Genomic DNA, 25,835 nt, shown 5'->3' with positions numbered 1-25,835 from the left:
ATTAGCAGATATACAAATTAAAGCTGTTATAACAATTTTAAAAACTGTCAAATTTCATTTAGAATGTCCGATGTAACAGTTGGCCATCAACGTGCCAAAATCGAAATGTCATTAACAATAAGAGCAGGTTGATAATGGTAAATCATCATCTTTTTGATAATTAAGAAGTTAAAGATGCCATTGAAAGCACTCACTATTTGACAGCCAGGATAATATTATAATGAAAGAGACAGAATAGCTGGAAGCCATTCCAGAAGAAGACTACAAAACTATTTCCCGCAGCGGTGGAACTGCTGGGTTAACAAAAATTGGGTCACAAGGGAATTTCAAAGGAGATTAGATTGGAAACTAAAAGCTAAAAGTATTTTTTTTCAAGTTCAAGAGTTGAACTTTTTGAACACACCATGTATTCACTAACGACACTTGACTAATATTTATTACACGACTGCCCAAATACGAGTGTAATGTATTTGAGGGTGTTTGTATGTATGTTTGTTTCACCAAAGCAGTTCAACGGCTCAACCGGTTTAGATATATGACCCTGCATTGGAATTCTTGTTTCTGGGAGTGTCATATAAATGTGTGTGTGTATGTATATATATATATATATAAAATAAATTTAAAAAAAAAATACACTACATACAAATAACACAGCAAGATCAATATATTCAATGAAATGAACAATGTCACTTCCAAGATACAGGCAACAGGAAGTTTATACCAGGTGGCATTTAACCAAGTTAAATATTTTAACAAAGTCATATCGGCATAAAGCCTTCATGGATCTAACAGCAATGGTCCAAAATTTAGGGGTTTCGCACTTCTATATTACACTGTTGTGTAATGATCTGCACTGATCATAGTACTGTCCTAATGATCAGACACCCTATTTTTTTTGGCTATCATGTTTTTTTTTCATTTTTAACAGATTTAAAACTTGTTTAAAATATAATAAAGTAGATAAAATGTAAATAATTGCAAAAATATTTTAACATTTAAAGTATTATAAATAACAGAGAATTAACTGATATATAGCAATCTGCACCATATTGCGCATAGAATTGCAGTGTAAACAGACCACATTTACCAAAACAAGCAGTACATCAGTGAACTATAATGGGAAAAAACCAGTAATACCTTCTTTAAATATTACTGAATGCATACATGCAGGAAAAAATGAATAAAAGAAAAAAATTAATACCAGGATCGATATTAGAATCTGTCATTTGTCTATTGTATGTTTCTTTTGCAGCTGTTCTAGGTAAACGTGGTTCTTCATCATCATCTGGAAACAATTCTGCCAACCTCTGAGGTAAACAAATTCCCATATAACAAGGACCGCTCCATGCAGTATCATCATCTGTAGGTTAACAAAAATAAAATTAAAAATCTGAATATTTTAATATATTTCAAGAGAAGTTTTAATAAAGATTCTTTATTTATGAAAAAAAAAAAAAATATAACTCTCTTGGCAAAATTAATACAAAAATAGATTCTTATTTCATAATTGAAAACAGAATTTCACATTACAAAAATGGCAGTTTCATATGTCAAAATAACAGAAATTTTTATGCTGCAGGTCCTTCCTTAAATTTTACAGGAAACATAAGTTGTTTGTTTAGAATACAACTCCATGTATTGATGAATTGTATGTATATATCATAAAAACCTAACCAGACATAACCTATGCTTGCACACGTTGCTAAATATGCAGATTAAATGATATTTAACATTAATTAGATGAGGTTGGTGAGCATAGGTTATGTTGATATACATACAATTTATCAGTACACGGGAGTAAACATAATTTAAAGTGTTTGTAATTTTTATTTTTCATTAAAAAATGTACTCTTTCTACTGTAAATAAATGTTACTAATCATTTTCTCATGAAATCTGAAGAAGTTGCATCAAAAGAAGTGAAAAAAAGTGGCAGTACAATAACAAGCAAGTACTATTTATTGTCCTCTGACTTACTCCAGTTAATATATATTTTTTTTCATTTCAAATTAATGTTCTATTCCTTTAGCAAAATATTTTGGTAGATAATAACTTAAACATATGAAAAGTTAAATGACTTTTGTCAAAAATATTTTAAAGAACTTTTTTAGAGTTCGTTTCTGGGTAATGAAGGTCATTCAAGTATAAACTTGAATTTTTCCATGCGGACTGAAAGCAGTATTGTGGTGGAGTGCTGCTGGTACAGATGAATATGTGTGGCGGGGAACAACCAGCCAGCCACATTCAAAGGTCATGTTCCCACATCAGTAGCAGAATGTTTGAGCAGGAAGTATCATCATCTGTTGAGCAATGAATTATACTCAGATTTCTCATCAATGATGGGGTCAAATCTTCTGAAATTTGTTTTGTTCCACGTATTAGGTTTGCTGAAAGAAGCTTCAGGAGGGGAAAGATTTAAAGATGATGTTGCAGTTGAAGATTACGTGCGCAATTGGTTGTTGGGGCAGCCTTCCTATTTTCTTGATGAGGGGATCAGGAAGCTGGGTATTTTCTGATGGAGAAAATTAATTTCTGCTGAAGGAAACTATGTAAACAAATTCTGGTTTATATCTGAATATCTCTCATAGAATGCCCTTCCTTGTTAAATATAAGTCTATGTAATCAGTGAATTACAAATGGTTTTTGTGATTATCACTGAAACTAGGACCAAAGAATTTCATGCATTTTAAGCCAATGACAAAATGTTTGAGTAGACAGTTTAGAAATCAAATACCAAATCAACAGAACCAGGGCAGAATTTCAAATTTGGATATCAATGTTATAAAATTTCTAAGAATTTGAATTATTCAGAATATTCATTTGCTTCCTGATAAAATGAATGATTTAATTACCAGAGAGAGCAAGTCAAGAAAAGGTAAATTTTTCAGGAACATCATTTATCAAGAAAACATAATTCCAAATGTAAAAGTTGTCAACAGTACTAACAATCTAAGAAATAAAAGACATTTGTTTTCTCAACAATGAAGTCCAACTTTGTAAGGAAAATGTAACACAGAAACCACAGTGGAAAAGTGATATCGGCTGCTTCAGAAATTGCAAATGGCCAGGTTATGTCCTTTGCAGCTGAGCACTTTGGGCTTTCTTTCAGGAATCCTGTATTGCCTCTGATGATTACAAAATGCGTCAACAACTGTACTGCCATAACTCTGCTATGGAATATCTTACAGCTATTTTTCCAGACGAAGTGATAGCCGCAACAGAATCATTGCTATACATTTCATTGATAAAACAGAGAAAAAGCTGTTTATACATAATTATTTACCTGGAGTCGGTAGACCTGATGGACAAGTGATACAACTATGGCTGCTTTGATATGGAAGAGTAGGAGGTACTCCAACTTCACTTAATAGATGACTTAGCTTTACACTATGAGCTTCAAACTCAGACATCCTGAAGAAAAAATAAATGCATAAAAAAAGAATACATATACAAGGGATGTTTGACAAGTAAAGAGATCTTAACATTAAGGTCATTAGTTTCCCCCATCTCTATTAGGGGCACATCAAGTTTCCATAGGATACGTTCATTATATTCTGTTGTTAGTAGCTGTTTAAGCTAATCAAATAAAGAGATTAGGGAAAAATGGGTAAAAAAGAGTTTTGTGCAGTGACCAAACATTACTTTTTGAAAGGCAAAACATCACAGAAAATAAGCCAATCTGGATAATATAATAATAATAATAATAATAATTATGGCGAGTCAGCTCAATGATTAGTTGATTAGGAAACATTTTACAAATGGTTTGGCTATTATTGGAAAGCTGATATGAGCACAAATAAAGGTAAATATCAAGAACCTGTTGAGGTTGCAACTGCAGAAACTACTGAAATGGAGATGGAGGATATAAACTTGAAAATACATGAGATAACTAAAAAAACAGGCATATAAAATAAATAGATGCATCATATTTTAAATGGAACCCTAAAACCAAAGAGCAGCCAATACAATGAGTTACAGTCAAGGAACTTACTCCAAAGAAGATGGAAGCTGTTCCACTAGCAGGAAACGTGATATCAATTACCTTAACGATTGCTCATGACATGATCTTAATTGAACAAGAGAAAAACACAGAAAGAGAGAAAGAAACAGGTAAACAGAAAGAGAGAGAAATTGTCTGGTGGAGAGTAAAATGATGACTGGACAGTATTATCCATCCTTTGCTGAACTATCTAAATAAGAAAATAAAGAAAAAAATGATAAAATTTGACAAAAAGGAAAATTCTTTTTTACCAAGGTAATGCTCCAGCTCACTCTTCTGTGACTGCAATAGCAAAATTGATTTTGTAACAAAATTCTTCTGATTTCTCCTATTTGCCGGACCTAGCACCTTTGAACTATTATCTGTTCCCAAAAATAAAGAATTTACTACCTGAAAAGAGAGCTACAAGAAATGAAGTTATTGCCAAATCATTAGCATATTCAGAAAACTTACATAAGCCACATTAAAATGGTGGAATTGAAATACTTTACTATCAATAAACTGTGTATAAACTTGAAAAGAGATTACGTTAAAAAAATAAGTGATCTTTATTTTGGCACAGACACCTTAATCGTGTATAAAACATTTCTGCATTTAATGTTACATAATTTGGATTCATACAATAATACAATATTATTGTTTTGTGGCTGAGCACATATTCAATTCTATCTTCATGTTCATAATCGATTCTATAGTCTTAATGAATTCAGTAAAGAAAAACAAACCAACATACTTGGCGTTTATAGACCTAGAAAAGGCATTCGATAACGTAGACTGGAATAAAATGTTCAGCATTTTAAAAAAATTAGGGTTCAAATACAGAGATAGAAGAACAATTGCTAACATGTACAGGAACCAAACAGCAACAGTAGCAATTGAAGAACATAAGAAAGAAGCCATAATAAGAAAGGGAGTCCGACAAGGATGTTCTCTATCTCCGTTACTTTTTAATCTTTACATGGAACTAGCAGTTAATGATGTTAAAGAACAATTTAGATTCGGAGTAACAGTACAAGGTGAAAAGATAAAGATGCTACGATTTGCTGATGATATAGTAATTCTAGCCGAGAATAAAAAGGATTTAGAAGAAACAATGAACGGCATAGATGAAGTCCTACGCAAGAACTATCGCATGAAAATAAACAAGAACAAAACAAAAGTAATGAAATGTAGTAGAAATAACAAAGATGGACCACTGAATGTGAAAATAGGAGGAGAAAAGATTATGGAGGTAGAAGAATTTTGTTATTTGGGAAGTAGAATTACTAAAGATGGACGAAGCAGGAGCGATATAAAATGCCGAATAGCACAAGCTAAACGAGCTTTCAGTAAGAAATATAAGTTGTTTACATCAAAAATTAATTTAAATGTCAGGAAAAGATTTTTGAAAGTGTATGTTTGGAGTGTCGCTTTATATGGAAGTGAAACTTGGACAATCGGAGTATCTGAGAAGAAAAGGTTAGAAGCTTTTGAAATGTGGTGCTATAGGAGAATGTTAAAAATCAGATGGGTGGATAAAGTGACAAATGAGGAGGTATTGCGGCAAATAGATGAAGAAAGAAGCATTTGGAAAAATATAGTTAAAAGAAGAGACAGACTTATAGGTCACATACTAAGGCATCCTGGAATAGTCGCTTTAATTTTGGAAGGACAGGTAGAAGGGAAAAATTGTGTAGGCAGGCCACGTTTGGAATATGTAAAACAAATTGTTAGGGATGTAGGATGTAGAGGGTATACTGAAATGAAACGACTAGCACTAGATAGGGAATCTTGGAGAGCTGCATCAAACCAGTCAAATGACTGAAGACAAAAAAAAAAAAAAAAATGAATTCAGTACACTTATTCAGAATGAGAACTTGTATTTTTTACAATAATTATTACATTACATAGTATCACACATCTATTTTATACCAATTACAATCATATTCTTATATTAAATAACTTCATAAATATTTATCTTTTATACAAGTTAAAATTGTTTTTAAATTAATAATTAGAGTAATTAACAATTACTATAAGAATCCTCTACAAATTGCTTTTACAGGAATGTTTTCGTATTGTTTTGTTATACGTTCAGCTGGATTTAAAAAAAAAAAAACTTATAAGACTGTAGATTAGAGTGTAAATTCATAAATACAGGGAGAGAATTTTTTTTCTCTTAAACATAACTTATTAATTAAGAAAACTGTAATGCTCTAAAAATACATTAAATAGGTAATTAACTAATTAAAATTCATAAGTCTAAATTGTAGAATTAAAAATTATACACACAAATGCATTTTTAATTACATTAGATTAGTATAAATCTTTTGGGAGTATTAGTTTGTAGTTTAAATGTAGTTCTTGTATCCATTAATAACTTATATAGTTGTTAAGATAATAATTAATATTAATGGTTCTGCTAAGATCACTATAGTTTCATTGTTTAGTACTGCCTACCTTTTTTAGCTTCATCCTTTTTCCATTTGTCGATGCATTAAACTTATTGTACTGAATAAGTTTTGACAATGGAGTGATTCCGAAACACGTCAACATATGATAAAAAAATGAAGCTAAGAAAGGTATGCAGTATTAAACTTCATATGATTATAAATTTAGAAACTAAATTAATTATAATTAACTTCAGGTGAAAATTCAGCAAACTTTTACAAAGTGTTTTGAAAACCATTTATTCCAAATTGTCTCTGTTAACGTAATGTTTGGTTCTTTAGGGGTTATCATGCAACCAAATATTTATATAGCAAAATAGAAAAGGCAAACAATAAGAACCAGTTTGGGATTCATTAAATTACTATACACTATTATAAATTCACAATTCCACATTATGCCTCTTCTATTTCTACCATAAACTTTCGTTTTACTAATTAAAAAATTAAAATAAATAAGCAGTTCAAATGTAATAGATAGATGTGCTTATTTCATCTGGAAGAAAAATACCATAAGTTTTTTACCTTGCAGAACCATTTTAAATGATAATAGTGCAGACTACTCTTCAATTTATATATATAATAATTTGTCTATTCGGTTGAGGTTATGTGAATTGAGGATTTCAGAATTTTTTTTGGTAGTTTTTTTGTGGGCAAAAAATGCTTTCATGTTTTCACCTGGACACGATATATTTGCTGTAATAAAAAAAGGTTATATCATATTGTATATCTAAATTAAAATAAAATTTTGTGAATTTTTGAGTCCAAATCAAGATTTGGACTCCTAACTACAAAATGTTTATATATACAAATATAAAAGACGATAACTTTTTACAAATACCAACAATTCTTTTTGCTATTTCCTAACATGCACACATACACACATACACAAAGAATGAATTATTTAAAAAAATACTCACAATGGCTTATTAACAGAATGTCTAGGGCGTACTAAAGGAGACATTTGTCGAAGATCCTGAAAAGCAATTAATTCAATAGGAGAAAGGGGAGATAATGCTGGTACTGTAGCAGGTAATGGTCTACGACCTCTATGAAGTATTCTCAGAGTAGCGTAACCCAATGCATCCTGGTGACTTAGCCGAGAATTACCTGACAAAAATACTTCTATAAATTCAAATATTTACAAATTAAATAGGGAAAATAATTTTTAAAACCATAAACAGTTAGCATGCCACTGGTTTTAATTTAATATTTCCTTTAGGACCACAAGATTTTACAAACATAAAAAATAATTGATAAGAGTAATAAAAAAAAGTGAACTATTCAATACGAATTCTTACAATTTTTAAACATTTTAATCCTTAATTTTCATTAACAAAATCAAACTACATTTACTTTTATTGAAAATATATAAGGTAGGTTTAAAAAGTTTCCAAAATTGGTTTATTTTTCAAAAACTGCTTACATAAAAATATTTTAGAGTACACTTCCTTCAAAAGAGTTATTTCTTTGGCAGCTACACACTTTTATCAACATCTATAAAGTTTTTGAAAACATGCCTGGAACCCATTTTGAGACAGCATTCTCATCTTCATTGCATTTGGCCATCAAGTCACTGGCATTCTAATAACTTTCCCCTTCAGAGAGTTTTTCAACTGAAGAAATGAGTAAAAATCAACTGGTGCCAACCCAAAAGAGAATGGTAGATGCTCTAGAATTTTACATTATGTCATGCCAGGTACTCTTTGATCAATGAGCCAACGCATCAAACAAAAGAATCCCAATTATTTGTTTCCCATTTTTCAGGACTCTTTCCTTCTCACTTTATACTGTAAATGATGAGGGATAAAGACATGTATTTTCTTGTTCACTGTCAGCTCATCATAATTAAATCTGTAGTGAACAATATCAATGTAAATAAAAAAAAAAATTGCAATATAACTTTTCCTTTACACCTTTCTAAAAGAAATTTCTATGAATCTCTAGATGATATTAATTTCTATTCTGACAAAAAGTATTTTAGAGTGTGGATTGTACAAAAAAATATCTCCTTTCATGATTTTTCTGTTGAAAATTTTGATCTTGATTAGCCATAGTGATAATGTCTTCTTATGGTATCATGCGAGTTTCTTGTGTGTTTTTTTTTAACTTATATTTTAAAAAGTTTTTTACTTGTATTATTGTCACCATTCAGTAATATCTTCAGCCTGACTTGTTTTTATAATTTTAAGAAAAGTTAAATGATAAATGATAAAAAGAGTTCTATAAACACTTTTAATGCAGATTGACTTTTAATCAGAATTTCCAGCTAATGGTATCATTTTTTCTTTTAAAATAAACTATAAATCTGCAAAAATTATCATTTTATCTACATAAATCAGTAGAGAGTGATATAAAGGATAGTTACAATAATATTCATATTCATGTATAATATGGTATTGTACATCAATACTCATGCTAAAATCTAAATCATTTGATATAAAAATATACGAAAGTCATCTTTATTCAAAAATATAACAAATTCATTAATGTTTTAATATGATTACCTTCTATGTTTAGATACCTTAAATGATTTATGATGTATAGAAGTTTCAGCTTTTGTTAACTTTTCTGCTTAATATATGAAGCATTGCTTCCCTAATCATTTTTTCTGCAGCCACATGAATAGCTTTTAATTAAAACTGCCATATGTAAATATACTGTTTCATTACTTTGCAGAAACAAACTTTAAAACAAAACAATAATACAAAATAAACTAAAAGTAAAATCCATAAAACTTTAGATGCACTAATTCACAACTAAAACAAATTTTAATAGTAGAAACATTTAGTAGGGCAGCTTAGGGCTATTTGGGCAAATTTTTTATTAACAGGTTAATATTTTAAGTAATGAATGGTTACTGATATGTGGTAGAGAGGATAAGGATTGTTATGTAAAAGTCAGACTAACAGACTGTTAGTTTGGTAGAGAGGTTATATGACCGATGCCATGTTGATGTGAGTTAAGGTACTTGTATGAGTTATATATCACATCTAATTTGTTGTTATTAACAATTAATATCATCTCTACATGACAAACTGATATCTTACAAGATCATATTTATATGTGATCATTAAACATCAATTTATTTGGATTAATATGAACATGCATGTATTTTGAAATTACCTGTGCAACCAGATGAATTTCCTAAGGCGATTTCAGTTTTCTTTTCACCTAATGATGTTAGAAGGAGCAGGATAATTCTAATAGAGGAGTCCAGAAATTGACTTCAGTCTATACTTTGCAATGATACTTGCAGAACGGACATCCTATGACAGTTGTAATTCTTAATAAAATTACGATTGAAAGCACTGATATTCAATTTACTGTTTGATGTTGTGGTTACCAGTATTAGAGACCTATGTTTTGTTGTGATCTGATCATCAGTAACTACCAGTTCACAAATTTCATATGGATTATTTGGCCAAAAGTAGTTATGTCCAGAAAAAAGCACATTATAAAGGAAAATATAATGATAAAAATAAGCATGCTTACTTGCCAGCATCTATAAGTTGCAACCACCAACCCTGTACACTAGTTTTTTGCTGGTGCAATCTTTGAATTTCAGAAAACAACTATAATCATATCTGATAGATTCATAAAACATATTTAGGATTTAAACAGTTGACAGGGGAAAAGTGTATAATCCTCAATATTAACTTAGATCAAAAAATTAAATAAAAGATGTGATAATTAAGTTAGGATAAGGTAAAATTAAACTTACTACAATACGTAATATAATTCTTAGTAACTGAATTTATAGGTTAAATAAATCAAATGAAATACTAACTTTTTCTTTTTGATACATTAGCAGTAAAACTAGATTTGCGAACTTGTCCATGGCCAGATGATTTCACTGTTGATAATGAGCCAGCACTTGGTATGGGGCTCAATGTCTGAACTCTATCACTAAAACAAACATACAAAATAAAACAAATAAATGTATAATTTTTTCTTCAATTACAAATGCAGATATATAAATACCTACAAACAATAAATTATAGCAGTCTACTCTCTATTTATAGCAAGCAATAAAAGAAGTGAATAAATTAAAACCTGCTTAATTTCAATAATTAAACACTAAAAATCAATACGTAACCAAATTTTTAATATATGATCATTTTTTTGCTTATTTCAGTACAAAATAAAAATTTTTCTCTACAGAATTAATAACAATTCTATTTAACCTTTTCGCCCCTACTGGCAAACTTTGCTGCTGTAGTAATATGTTTTCCTCACAACTCACAATCTATTTTAACTAAATGATAGCTTATTTTTACACTTAAATTTATTTAAATAAATATAAATTTAAGGTAATTTATAAAATTTGAAAGCATTCTGTTTTTTAATACATATTGACTTTTTCTATATTTATCATAAAAAAATAAATTAGATAAAATTTGTTATTAAATCATGACTTAGGGTTGTTCTAACAATATAAGTGTAAACAGTGTGTGTAATTTTATGGTTTTTTTTGGGGGGAGGAGTAGAGAGAGTAATTTTCAAAATCATTATGACAATAAATTTCAAGAATTATCATAATAAATGTGATTTTTATTGATTAGTTTATACTTTTAATTTTCAAATCATAAACATAAAATACAGATATGGATGCAAACAAAATGTTACCTTATAAATTCAGAAGTAATATTTTAGGAATCAAAATAAATATAAATGATATTTCTACTACATAATATATCTCCTGTTGATTATTATGGATGTAAAACATATTAACAATAAAAGCTGCCGAATCTAAATACGCGTAACACAAACAAAACTAAAAACTTTTCTGTGCTTTTCAGTTGTTTCAGAAAAACTTTAGAAAAGTCTAATTACAATTCTGAAAGACTACTTTTTAGCATGTTTTGAAATAGTTAAAATGGATTAAAATTAAAATTAAGGGAATATCATTCTTTATATATAACATTTTGCAAATATAATATATAATATTGAAAATAACAATTTAAGATATTTTTAAATTCAAACTGTTTATTGTCCAATAATTAATATTTACAATGAAACTGCTTTTAATTTAATTTTCAATAAGAATATTTTCAAATTTTTATAAAAATTAAGTATTACAAATGAAAAAGTCACTAAAAAATAAATGCAACTGACCTGATAACTGAATTATGATGTTTACCAGCAGATATGCTTGATGAATCATTTAAACTAACACCACTTATATTAGAAATACCACCGCTACTACTGCCGGTTGTACAACTATCTGATCGACTTTTTCGAGTTACATCTCCTACTGCCCTAAAGGAAATATACACAAATGAATGTTTTTAATGAAATCATAAACTGTCAGTCAATAATAAATAAACATCTTGAATTCTAAAGGGAAAATAAGATTTTGCTGTGCAAGATAAGAAATTGAATCTTTTTACATCCTGATGATTCCATACCAATGGAACATCTCAAAATGTACAATCATGGGAAATAAAAGGGATGACGTATAGATAATATTCTGGAAGTTAATGCTACATTTAAATCAGTTCTCATAAACCAGATAAGTTAAACAATACTGTGTTAAATAACTTTCTTTTAGATAATAAGACTTCTACTTTATAAATGTTTTGGTAGATTAAAAGTAAATACAAAAATGGTATAATATTATATAGAATAATAACAATCAAATTACTAAGAAAGATTGTTGTGTACAACTAAGATAAATATTTTTATATTTTTTTCTTCTAATTGAAGAAAATAAATTATCAAATAGTTAATTTAATACTAAAATGTGAGGAATAGTTTTTTATTTTTTTGTCTTCAGTCATTTGACTGGTTTGATGCAGCTCTCCAAGATTCCCTATCTAGTGCCAGTCATTTCATTTAAGTATACCCCCTATATCCTACATTCCTAACAATTTGTTTACATATTCCAAATGTTGCCTGCCTGCAAAATATTTCCCATCGACCTGCCCCTCCATTATCAAAGTGACTATTCAGAATGCCTTAATATATGGCCTATAAGTTTGTCTCTTCCTTACTATATTTTTTCCAAATACTTCTTTCATCAATTTGCCACAACACTTCTTCATTTGTCACTTTCTGACTTTTGGGTGTCCCACCCATCTGACTTTTAACATTCTCCTTTAGCACCACATTTCAAAAGCTTCTAATATTTTCTTCTCAGGTACTCCGATCGTCCAAGTTTCTCTTCCATATAATGCTCCAAACATATACTTTCAAAAATGTTTTCTTGAGATTTAAATTAATTTTGGATATAAGCAAATTATTTTTCTCTGACTGAAAGCTTGTTTTACCTATGCTATTTAACATTTTATATTGCTCCTGCTTTGTCCATCTTCAATAATTCGTCTTCCCAAATAACAAAATTCTTCTACCACTATAACTTTTTCTCTTCCTATTTTTATATTCAGTGGTACATCTACATTATTTTCTACTAATTTCATTACTGTTTATTTTCATGCGGTAATTTTTACATATGACTTCATTCATGCCATTCATTGCTTCTTCTAAATATTTTTTACTCATTCTAATTACTATATCAACAGAAAATTGTAGCATCTTTATCTTTTCACCTTGCACTGTTACTCCGGATCTAAATTGTTCTTTAACATCATTAACTGCTAATTCTATGTAAAGATTAAAAAGTAATGGAGATAGGGAATAACCTTGTCAAACACCCTTTTTTATTATGGCTTCTTTCTTATGTTCTTCTTTTATTACTGTTGCATTGTAAATATTAGGAATTGTTCTTCTATCTCTATACTTTAACCCTAATTTTTTTAAAATGCTGAACATTTTACACCAGTCTACATTATCAAATTCCTTTTCTAAGTTTATAAATGCCAAGTATAATGGTTTGTTTTTCTTTACTCTTCCTTCTACTATTAATCTGAGTGCTAAAATTGCTTCCCTTGTCCCTATACTATTCCTGAAACTAAATTGGTCTTCTCCTAATACTTCTTCCACTCCCCTCTCAATTCTTCTGTACACAATTCTAGTTAAGATTTTTAATGCATGAGAAGTTAAGCTAATTGTTCTGTGTTCTTCACATTTATCTGCTCCTGATTTCTTTGGTATCCTGACAATAACACCCTTTTTGAAGTCTGACGGAACTTCCCCTTTTTTGTATACTCCAGTTTGTATAATCTATCTACCACTTTCTCACCTGCACTGTGCAATAATTCTGCAGGTATCCCATCTATTCCAGGAGCCTTTCTGCCATTCAAATCTTTTAATGCTCTATTAAATTCAGATCTCAGTATTGTATCTCCCTTTTCATCCTCTTTGACTTCCTCTTTTTCCTTTATAACACCAGTTTCTAATTGATTTCTTCTGAACAACTCTTCAATATATTCCACCCACCTATCGACCTTTTCTTTCATATTATAAATCGGTGTACCATCTTTATGTAACACATTATTATTAGATTTTAATTTATGTACCACAAAATTCTCCTAACTTTCCTACATGCTCAGCCTATTTTATCATGATCATTTTTCTTTCCACTTCTTAACACTTTTTTTAATCCACCCTTCTTTAGCTAACTTGCACTTCCTGTTTATAACATTTCTTACTGTGATAGTTCCTTTTACCTTCTTCATCACTAGCTTTCTTATACTTTCTACGTTCATCCATCAGCTTTTTTTTTCTTTTTCCTGTTTAACCTCCAGGAACTACCATTCAGGTACTACTTCAGAAGACGAATGAGGATGATGTGTATGAGTGTAATCTTGTAAAGGCTCAGTTCTACCATTCCTGAGATATGTGGTTAATTGAAACCCAACAACCAAAGAACAATGGTATCCATGATCTAGTATTCAAATCAGTATAAAAGTAACTGTCTTTACTAGGACTTCAATGCTGGAACTCTCAAAATCAGCTGATTTGGGAAGACGCGTTCACCACTAGACCAATCCAGTGGGTTGTTCATCCATCAGCTGCAATATATCCTCTGATATCCAAGGTTTTCTACCAGTTCTCTTTGTTCTGCCTAAGTTGACGTCTGCCGATTTAAGAATTTCCTTTTTAACATTCTTCCATTCTTCTTATATATTTTCTACCTTATCTTTTTTACTCATATCTCTTGTGATGTCCTCCTCAAAAATCTTCTTTACCTCCGTTTCCTCATGCTTCTCTAAATTCCACCAAATCAACTGAGACCTTTTCTTCAAGTTTTTAAACCCCAATCTACATTTCATTATCAATAAATTATGGTCGCTATCAATGTCTGCTCCTGGATATGCTTTGCAGTCGACGAACTGATTTCTAAATCTTTGTTTAACAATGATATAATCTTTCTGATATCTTGTCCACCAAGCTTTTTCTATGTGTATATTCTTCTATTATGATTTTGTTGGCAATTATTAAATTACACTTTGTGCAAAACTCAATAAGTCGGTACCCACTTTCATTCCTTTTACTCAGTTCCTATTCACCCACAATACTTCCTTCCTTGCCTTTCCCAATGCTTGCATTCCAATCTCCAACTATTATTAAATTTTTATCTCCTTTTATGTATTTAACTGCTTTGTCAATTTCTTCATACAGAGGAAAAAATATTAAAAAAAAATTAAATCAATATGTTTCAAGTTTCTAAACCAATAATCTGGTTACAATATTAACAAAAAAAGATAGTTTTGGAGCTATTATTTATTAATTTATTTGTAATTATTTGAAATAAGTATACTAATACTTATAATTTTATCTGAAGTAACTCCAGTGCAGTTGCATTGTTTTATGAGTGCCACCATTGGGATCTTGTAAACAAGGAAATATTACCAGTAACTTTAATGAGGAACTTTTCTACAATTTTTAAGTGTATGAAAAACCCCTACTGACATATTTGATATCTCTACCATTTTTCCAATACAGTTGCAAATCTCATTTTTTTTAAACAGACAAACCTAATTTTTATAACTTTTTGATGCGATATACAATTCTTAAGATATTTTTAACCTACAATTTACATACAAAGGCTAAAAATTATAAAAATAAATTTGAAAGAAATCCTAAAACATATAAAAAATTTTTATTTTTTCATACATTGGCAATAACAGTTAATCAAGTTTAGTGTCCAGTATCTGAATATTCATTTGAACAGTGTTTCTGCTGTTACTGTTCAATCAATCATTCACAGTGGGTGATATCACAAATTTGTTTTCAATTGGAGAGTTGATGGACATGTTGTTAATTTAGTTTAAGTATATAAAAATACTTGCTGTGAATACCAGGAAAATTATCCAGATTGAAGAATACTGGATCATAAAAAATTGAGGCTTTGGAAAGGTGAGTTCAAGAAACAGGTACGTTTAAACCACAATTTGATGCTGGTCATGAACATTTTGTGAGAAATGCCAATGCTGAAGAAGCAATACTGAATGCGGTACAACTACTTCCCATTTTGAGCACCAGAAGGTTGTCACATCCCTTTCATGTTTATCAATCAAGTAAGTGGCGAATGTTATAGGAGCAACAACTATACCTATTCCATACAACACGACACAAGAGTAATATAATCTCATAGGTCCTTTTTTCTTACTGCCACCTCAATGGCGAGCAGTACTTGCATTTTTTGCAAATAAATCTGATAGAACTCTTAGAAGATATTCTACTTGCAGATAGAGCACAGATTTCATTTTTAAATTATGGCACACCAGCTCACTACTGTTGTGATGTGATGAATCATTTTAATAATACATTTAGTAAGCGACTGATTGGTCGAAATGAACCAGTAAAACGGCCACTTCTACCTCCCATTCTTACACCAGTGGTCTTTTTCCTTTAGGATTGGATAAAGTTATTAGTCTATTCTGCTCGTATTGGCACACAAGAAGAATTGTATCATTGAGTAATACACATTGTATATATTGACATCATGTAATAGAAGCTGAAGCTACTAATAGGAATAATAATGTATGCATTGAACAGAATGGCAGCCACATTGAGTAACTGCTTCAAAGAAATGTTTCCACCTTTATCAAGTAACCATTTAGATATTTAATAATTTTTAGAGAAAAAAACAAAAAATATGTAATTTTTATTTTTTTAAATTCTGTTTTTTATTCATTTTTTCTGTTACTGGTGAGCTTTCTATTTGTTTTCATTTTCATTACGTTGCTCAAATACTGATGAAAATTGTTCTATTTAAGATCGTATCACTTTACTGATCCAGTTTGTGTATTTTATTTTTTATTAAAGTTGAACTTCTCAAATTTGTGTTTAATTTTAATAGACATTATTTCCAATGATTTTCTTAGAATTAAATTCTATAAAAAGTTAATTACAATTTTTATTTGTTAATTGGTAGATTAACAAAGTTATTTTATTCCAAACTTAAAAAAAAGTATTTTCTGACAAAACGTTTTTTTTTTAAAAAAACCTAAGTGAGATAAAGGTCTGCAACCACTTTTATCCAATTTCTTAAACCAAAAATTATAAGGAAGCACCAAATTTACCCCTTGATTTGTACCCCAAGAATTTTGGTAAGGTTTAATTTCACAGAGGGAGCAGAAAGCTAAATGTTTTACAAGCTGAAACTTTCTAACAAACCGTTTTCTGACCTATGTTTATATTAACTTTTTTTCTTAAATTTTGGCTATAGAATCACCTCCTGAGATATTTCCTTGCAATTTATAATCACCTGTATTTTTTTTTAGAGGTAAGGATTAAATTTTAAGAAAACGTTTTCTAATAATATTCATATGCAGGTCAAGTTTAACAAATTTGCTTAAGTAAAGTTTTCTCTAAATCTAACACCCCCTTCAATAAGACTAAAATAAGAAAATGAGAATTTTCAAAAAACCTTTCAGCATTTCAGGTCTAGTCTATAATTTCAAACAAATTGTAAACATTTTTTGATAACTCTCTATATGAAGTATAGACTTTCAAAAAATGTCTAAAAAATATTTAAACCGAAGGGAGAGAAAGTAAAATAAAAAAAAAACATAATTCCAGTTTTGTTGGTATTTATATATACATTGTAGGTAACAAATGTGCTTTAATAAAGTTTTTTCTAAAACGCTTTTGAACATACCCCATCCCCTTAAAATAATTTTGGAAAAAAATTAATACGAGCGATGCCCCACATACAGAAATATTTATGTCAAATTTGAAAAAAAACTGGTTTGGCTAATCCTAAGATATAAAGCCAACAGGAGTGCATACATAATGTATGCACATATATACATATAAATACGGATTTTAGTGTATATGAACTAGTTGGACACTAAAATGTTTAGATCTGCAAAAAAATATCCCATTTCTGATATGATCACCATATTTTTCCCTTTAATATAACAATTCTGGCTACATTCGCTGGGAAAGTACAAAGGTTTAAATTATAATAAATTTTTGGTTACTTTTAAGAACACACTGTAACACAAAATTGAATTAAAAATTAGGAAGTTATTTTTTTTTATATATTTGAAGTTCTAAATCAAATATTAACAGATTATAAATATTGAGATCAAAAGGGCAATCAAAAGAATGTAATAAAAAATCTACAGAAAATCCAGAAACAAGCAGCACTATAATTTATTAGTCCCTAGTTGTATGTAGCAAAAAAATCCCTAACTTGCTGGCCCTTCATTAGTCAATGAAAACAGAAATACATGCACAAAACCAGTGCAGCGGTAGAAAAACAGAATGGTACCTACATCACTCACATACAAATGCGACTGAAAAACTGGATTTAACTAACTTATTAAGATGTGGTGAAAATAATGAAAAGTATAAAAAAAAAGAATTTAAGTACTTTAATGCTATCTTTTAGTCATAATAAAAAAAAAAATTTTAAACAATTAAGTACTGGTAATAATAATTGTGAATATCTATTTCACCTAAATACAATAAAATTAACATATTAAAACGATTCATTTACCTGATATCATTTATATCAATAGCACTTGATGCATCATAATAATATTGCGATTGTTGAGGTGTTAAATTAATATCATTTATAGTCAATACCGTATCAGCTTTACTCTCGCTAACACTTCGATTGTGGTGATACCTCATCGAACTACCCATCCCACTACCACTACCTATGTAATGCGGTAAAGTTGCTGATTTACCAGTAATTGTCGGCATCATTCCTGATGAACCTAATAACAAGTCATGAAAAATAATTCATCACATATTTTACATAAAGAAATCAATTATATAAACTAATGTAAATCAGAAATAATAATAAATAACAATGTAACTTAAAACTTCATCCCCATTTAATAGATATTTGTAACATTACAAACATTTTTGTAAAGGATTTTCCCACTTTACACAAAATTTCATATTCATTAATTTATCGTAAACATCACTCATTTTAAATGCAATAAAAATTGTACAGCGCACCTTGATTGTTGATGCAAACGGTCAATGACTTCCTTTTACTGGCAGTAAAATACAAAAATATGTTCTTTAATTTTGATAAACTTTTTGAAAAAATTCTTATATTTTGGTCTGTCATCTCCCTATCATCTCTACAAACTTGGCATAAACTTCTATAAACTTGTGCAGTTCTGCTAGCAGGCTTCCTTCACAACCTTGTTGCATAGACTTCTGCTGAAGTCGTCAATGAATTTTTTTGCAACTTGCATAGATATGCATATCACTTAGGATTCACCTTCAACTTTATCCAGTTTTTGAGTAATTTTTTTGGTCATCACTCCCACAACTTGAAGGAATACTGTGCAGACCGGTACACACAAAAATTTTCTCCTAGTGTTTAAGAAGTTACCTCTATTCCTAAAGCATTTAAACCATGTTTAATGACATAAATCATGAATAAATTGTGTTAATTTATAACTAAAATAAAGAAACATAAAATCTAATGAGATTTATAAGCAGCATTTTGGGAAGCAGCATTAAACCAGAATAATTTTACATGAATTATAACATCGGTTTTTAAAGAACTGCTCCAAATAACCAGTGGTTCTACTAACCGATGTTCATTGTATTTTCTCCATTTCCTATTTCTAGTACTTCAGAGGGTTTTTGTTGTCAAAACATAAAGGCCTTCAATTTGTACACACTTTCTTTAAATGGAATACTTATTCTACAGTACATATTATGTACTGCATTTGCTAGCTACCCATTCACATTCTTTTCATTGTATATAAATAAGAAATAGATTTAGCAAACAAAGTATTCAATATGTAATAGATTCAGAAAGTAATGAGATAAGGATACAGTTTGATCCTGTTGTTTTTCAACTTGTACATAGGAATAATTGTGCAATATAAGAACTACCAGGGTTCAAATTAGAATAACCACAAAAAAAAGAAATGTATAGATTTGATGATGAAATTGTACTTTTGGCACAAAAACAAAATAAGAATTAGAAGAAATACTGAATGGTATGTATTTATTATTGAGAAAGAAATCCAATCTTGAAATAAATTAAAGTAAAAAAAAAAACATGATGAAATGTAACAGAAATGAGGATAATAAGGAATTAAGTATTAAAACTGGTGAAAACAACATACCAAAAATTTCAACTTTTTTTTTTACGTAGGTAATAAAGTAATACATTCATCAAAAGTAGATTGGCACAGCAAGAACATCTTTTGTGCAGAAATAATCTCTCCAATATCATATACAGATCTAATTAAAAAGAAATTACTGAAAATATTAGTGTAGAGTTTAGTAATTTTATAGTAGTGAAATACAGGTAAAAGGAAAAAGTAAAAATGAAAAACAACCTTTGAAATGTGGTTTTACAAGAAAATGCTGATAATTTCCTAGGTTGAAAAAATCTGAAATGAAGACGTCTGGAAGAGGACAGAGATTTTTGGTGGTTTTATAAAGAAATAACAAAATTGGTAGATTACATATTAATACAACAAATTAGTAAATCTGATGACAGATGGATCATTATGAAGAAAATGATGAAGTAATTTTTAATCATATTACCTGGTAAATTCAACATGAATTCATCATTATCACTTGTGCTGCCAGTAGTAGTAGAGGGATCCTTTGGAAGGTAAAAGATTCCACTTTTTCCAATCTAAAATAAAGCCAAGAAACTTTTCAAAACAGTATTAATATACACTGAATCATCATAACAGAAATCTTATAACAACAAAGCTGTGTACACAAGCAAATGTAAACACACAGGTGCATATACACAGTGAGCTTTCATGCCAGTTCCGAGTCACATTAATTTAAATGATTGCATAATAAATCCTATTAAGACCTTACTAATTAAGGATAAAAATTTATGCTTCCTGATTTTTGAAAGCTCAAATAGGAGAAATATGATTCCTGATGCGGGGGAAATAATCCCTTTAGAAGTGGTAGAGTAAATGACATGAAGTACTGCATAACAAATTCAGTAGAACTTTTCATTCTTAAAAATACAGAAAACAACCAGACTACTCCTCAGCAACAAATTCAACAGCAGTGGCTAAAAGAAATAGTTAATTATCAGATTTTTATTATTTTTATAATTAACTTCAACATTTGTTAGACACTGTTAACAGATATTATCTGAACCAGTCATAATTTTGCCTTTTAACTTCAAACAGTTGTTTGATAATGGTTTGCAGTTCATCAACTCAAAGAACTTTGATGTCTTTGCAATCCTATAGAATTAGATTTTCTATGCCATCTAAAATATTTTTAAGCAAGGATATGGTTGAGATCATACTCAAACCTTTTTTAAAATTACATTATCATTTACAATTTAAATCATACTTTTTTAGAAAATTATACAGAATCTTTCCTTCAAACACATTAGTTGGGAGGGAAAGAAAAAAAGAAGGGGGTGTTCTTTTTTTAATAAGGTTGCTTGCTGTATGTGTATATACAAAGGCAGCTTTGTACCAGGCTTTCATTTACAATGAATCATTTGCTAAGTATATAGTTCAACGAAAAACTTGAAGATATACTTGAATCGAGGACAATCAAGTACAGTAGCAATCATACCCTTCAGATCTTCTGAAAACATTAAAATATAAGTACATTAAATGTTCTTATGATTATATTATAATGCAATGTAATGAAATCTGAAGGTACATCAATGAATTTGTTGGCTATGAATGGTTGGTTGATGTTGGGTGTCTTGCATTTTACAAACAAAAATATTTTCAATGTTACATGTAAAGTACAAATTTCATACACTACTTTTCATCATTTTTTAATCTTAAATGATTAAACACAGAATAAATCAGCAATTTTATTTTAAGAGACACACATTTTATATATATATATATATATATATATATATATATATATATATATATATATCACAAAGTTAGAATATCTAGAAAAAGAAATTTATTGTAACAAGAGTTTCCCAAATTCAGTTTTTCATCTATTTTAAAAGCAGGTTAAATGACATTAATGACAAATATCCATAAGTCATTGGACAAAATTTCATAATCAGTTCATCCAGTCTGAAGATAACAAAACAAAACAAAATCGGGCTCACTACACCAAATCCCAAAATGAAATCGCCCAAATACACAATTAGATCATCATATTAACTAACAGTATCATCTAATAAGTAAAATGTGATTTTGAGCCCAGAAATGACAAAAAAAGGTTGTTTGCCCCCACCCACAATTTAAGGATATTTAAATGGGACTAAACACCATCAAAAAGTATCTTTGCTAACTAAGGGACATTAAATTATGTGAAAAATTTACATATAATCTATTTAGTAATCTATTAATTTTTGAGTAAAATTTTGATACACCTGTAAGGGCTGAATATCACTGCCTGCTTGACAGATTGTGACTAAAATTAACTATCTGAAGTTTTATATTAGTAAAGTATATGATTCTGCATAATAGATCATCATCAATAATTAGACCCTAAGTTTCAATTGGTTCTGGTTTCGAACCTAAGGCACGCTCATGTTGTTTTAGTCCTGGAAGATGGACCATGACATAGTACCACTGAGTTCTGGTATTTCTCATGTGGAAAGGTTCAGTTGACCATTTAAGCCTATTTTTGCCATAATAAAAGTGACTGATTCACCATCTGGACTATCTTAACTTTGTTCAAATGAAGTGTTGTAATCACTTTCAATAACATAATCTTTATCAATGTCAGCATTATCTACATCACTAAGGTCTTCATAAAAAAAAAATCATCCGCCAAACTATTTATGATTTCAGGATCATCAGTTGAAGCATTACTAACACAAGGATTACTATTCATTATATACAATTAAAATAGTTCCAAAATACACAACGAAAAATGTAATTATCTTTTATGAAATAATAGTTTTTTACCACTACAAAAAAAATATAACAACTTCTAACAAAAAAAAAGACTCATAACTTAAAAATAAAGAAAAGAGAATGAAGTAATTAAAAAATAGACTGTACAAAAAGAGGTACACAGAATCAACAAACTTTAAAATATAGAAGTGTACAACATGATAACCAGTACAAGGAACTGCAGGATGACATTACCCTAACAAGCACTGAAGGTAACAAATAACAATGGCAACTGAAAGAAAAGAACACACGCAAAAGGTACTCGGGTGGTGGGGGCATTGAAACAAGGGACACCATTTCAAAATAGTCGAGTGGTATGACATATGCCACCTTGTGAGTTAAGGGTTTTAATGGAATTGTGAATTTAGAATTCTTGCCTCAGGGTGAATCAGAGAACCACACCTACCTATCAAGGCCTTTTACAATGATTATGTGAAAAAATCCACAGGAAGAGACCAGAATTTTGATGAGACAACTCACAATTCCTTCACCACAATAATGCATCTGCACAATCAGCTTTGTCAATTTGTCAGTTTTGTGTCAAAAATCAAATGACTATACTCCCTCAGCCTACCTACTCGCCAGAACTGGCTCCTTGTGATTTTTTCCTATCTCTGAAATTATAATCAGTGATGAAAGATAATCAGTGATGAGTACCTTTTGAGAGTATTGATCACATTAAAGCAAATTCGTCATGGTCCTTACACGCTATTTCAAATAAAGCTATCGAAAACTGCTTTGCAAAATGGTAACACCACCTGGAAAAGTTGTGAACAGGGGATGGGAATACTTTGAAGGGTACAAGGATCAATAATATGCTATAACAATAAAGATTAAAAAAATAAAGTTCCATTATACAGTTATATTCTGAACAGACCTCCTACATACACTTCTTTTACAATCCATTAAAATAAAAAAAAAAACTTTTTGGATTTATGTTTTTCCTTTTTTGGTCTCTTGATTAGCACTTTTGCAGAGATCTCTGCTTCTTCAACAAAGAATTATTATTTCAATAAATTAATAACATTTTTAAATTCTGAAGATAGTTGTTTATTATCATACAAAAAAAAACACAAATTTTAAATTAATATTTTCCGCAGCTAGAATGCAATTTGTTGAAATATTTATTGTCGTTTATTTTATTAGAAATTTATTCTCTATTTTTTTTTTCAGTTTGTTTGTTTTCTATTCTTGCAAATCTGCTTAACTGCCATACAGAATACATCTCTTACACATTAAGATAAAAATATGAACATGTGATAAAGTAATTGTTAAAATAAGAGAAAAAAATTTAATCTGATAACTATATTAAGTAATTCTCAAAGCAATATTTCAATAGTGACTGTGTTCATCCACCATACACTGGAAAAATAATACATATAAGCTTTAAAATTTAATCTACATACCTGATCTACACCATCGTTACTATACACACTAGTTCGATTTAAATCCTTATCATTATCAGCATTGTCAACAAGCAAAACATCTTCCAATACATCCATCGATGCCAAAACAGGCCATTTTTCATGTCGGTGATGTCTAACAGTGTGCCAACCTACAAAAAAAAATCTTCTGATAAATGATCTATTTATTTTTTTAATGTTCTTTTGTTTTTTTATTTATTGTATTATATTGTGTGGCATTTAAGTATTGTTTTATTTCAAAATTTATAAGTAAAATAATACCAATTCAGAAAAAGAACCTTTTAATTTAATTTTAAATAAATTAGTGGATAAATTTTTAAATGGACAGATAATTTATTAAAAATAGCTAAGCAACATACTTAAACCTTCTCTCATAGTGCTGTACTATGTTACTCAAAATAATCTGGCTGTATTGCAGATAGACATTTTTCTTTAACTACTTTCCTTGTAAAAAGTGTATAACATAAAAATACACAGATTCAATTATTATAATAATGGATCTATTAGCTTGATGAGAATATATATTTTAATGCAGTATAAAATTTAAAAAAAAAAATCAATAAACAAATTTAATTTCTGAAGTCAGCAGATATTCATTTCACAACTGATATTTTCTTTCGAAAATTAAAACTTTAAGTAAAATTGTGTTCAGTTTTGAAGAAAAAATAGAATGAACTGGCTTTTTCTTTCATTCAGATCTACCTTACAAGTTACTTTAATACTAGATGGCTTCACTTATATATATATAAAAAAAAATGAATTCTACACAATCCTATTTTTCCATTAAATATGATGATATTCCATTATAACTCCCTTATTAAAAAATGATATATATTGCAATATATTATGTACGTGTTTAGGACTCATCTTACCCTATACATAAATAAAAAAAATGTGAAAGTTCTATGACAAACACCATTTCTAGATGAAAAAATAAATGATCATCCTACTTTTGTAAAAAAATGAAAACTAACCCTACAATTTTATTTATATATTGGATATATTACCAAGCACTCGTTACATAAATGTCAATAAATAATTTATATTTTCTTTATTTATAGCAGTGGTAAAAGAGACACTTACTCTTACGAATTTTCAACTTGACTTTATTCCATTAAAAAATTATATATATAAACATATTATATGCATGTATACAACTCATCTTATGCAATCTGTACACGAAATATGAACTACACGTCATCATATTTTTGAAAAAAATAAAAAATTTAAACTTACATTTTAATTATTTTTTGGATATATTACAAAATATTCATTACATAAATGCAAATAAATGATTGATATTTTATTTATTTGTGGTGGTGGGAGAAGAAATTGATTTTCTTACTTATTTTCAAATTGTCTTTATTCTATTAAAAACTGATATATAATGCAACATATTATATATATATATATATATATATATATATATATATATATATGTGTACGACTCATCTTAATTTTTATGTATATAAAATACGAGAAAGTTCTTTGACAACAATCATGTCTAGGGAAAAAGAAATAGGTACTTATACATAATCTTATTTTTGTAAAAAAATAAAAATCTAACCCAACGTTTTTATATATTTTTTTGGATAAATTTCAAAGTACTCGTTACATAAATGCAAATAACTGATTGACAGTTTATTTATATGTGGTGGTGGGAGAAGAAATTCATTTTTGTACAAAATTTCAAATTTACTTTATAATGAATATAAATAGCTTTACTATGTTCAAACAAACCAAGTCTCCAGCCCCGAATAAACATAATTTTACAAATTTAACATT

General features: G+C 29.0%; 1 protein-coding gene across 1 annotated transcript in view; it reads right to left on the bottom strand.

The window, feature by feature from the left end:
- The window catches only part of LOC142332053 (rapamycin-insensitive companion of mTOR-like), a 91,197-nt gene that overhangs the window by 17,528 nt on the left and 47,834 nt on the right, over nucleotides 1–25,835 (bottom strand). Inside the window, exons 20-27 of the mRNA XM_075378224.1 lie at nucleotides 24,033–24,181; nucleotides 20,312–20,405; nucleotides 18,282–18,504; nucleotides 11,543–11,686; nucleotides 10,215–10,333; nucleotides 7,345–7,534; nucleotides 3,282–3,409; nucleotides 1,202–1,360 (exon numbers count right to left, since the gene is read on the bottom strand). Of these exons, the coding sequence (XP_075234339.1) occupies nucleotides 1,202–1,360; nucleotides 3,282–3,409; nucleotides 7,345–7,534; nucleotides 10,215–10,333; nucleotides 11,543–11,686; nucleotides 18,282–18,504; nucleotides 20,312–20,405; nucleotides 24,033–24,181 (1,206 nt within the window). The remainder of the gene's footprint in view (nucleotides 1–1,201; nucleotides 1,361–3,281; nucleotides 3,410–7,344; nucleotides 7,535–10,214; nucleotides 10,334–11,542; nucleotides 11,687–18,281; nucleotides 18,505–20,311; nucleotides 20,406–24,032; nucleotides 24,182–25,835) is intronic.

Source organism: Lycorma delicatula, chromosome 11 (genome assembly GCF_047948215.1).
Source record: "Lycorma delicatula isolate Av1 chromosome 11, ASM4794821v1, whole genome shotgun sequence".
Classification (NCBI taxonomy): Eukaryota; Metazoa; Arthropoda; class Insecta; order Hemiptera; family Fulgoridae; genus Lycorma; species Lycorma delicatula.
Note: the sequence above shows the minus strand (reverse complement) of the source record. Positions and strands in the feature narration are given on the sequence as shown.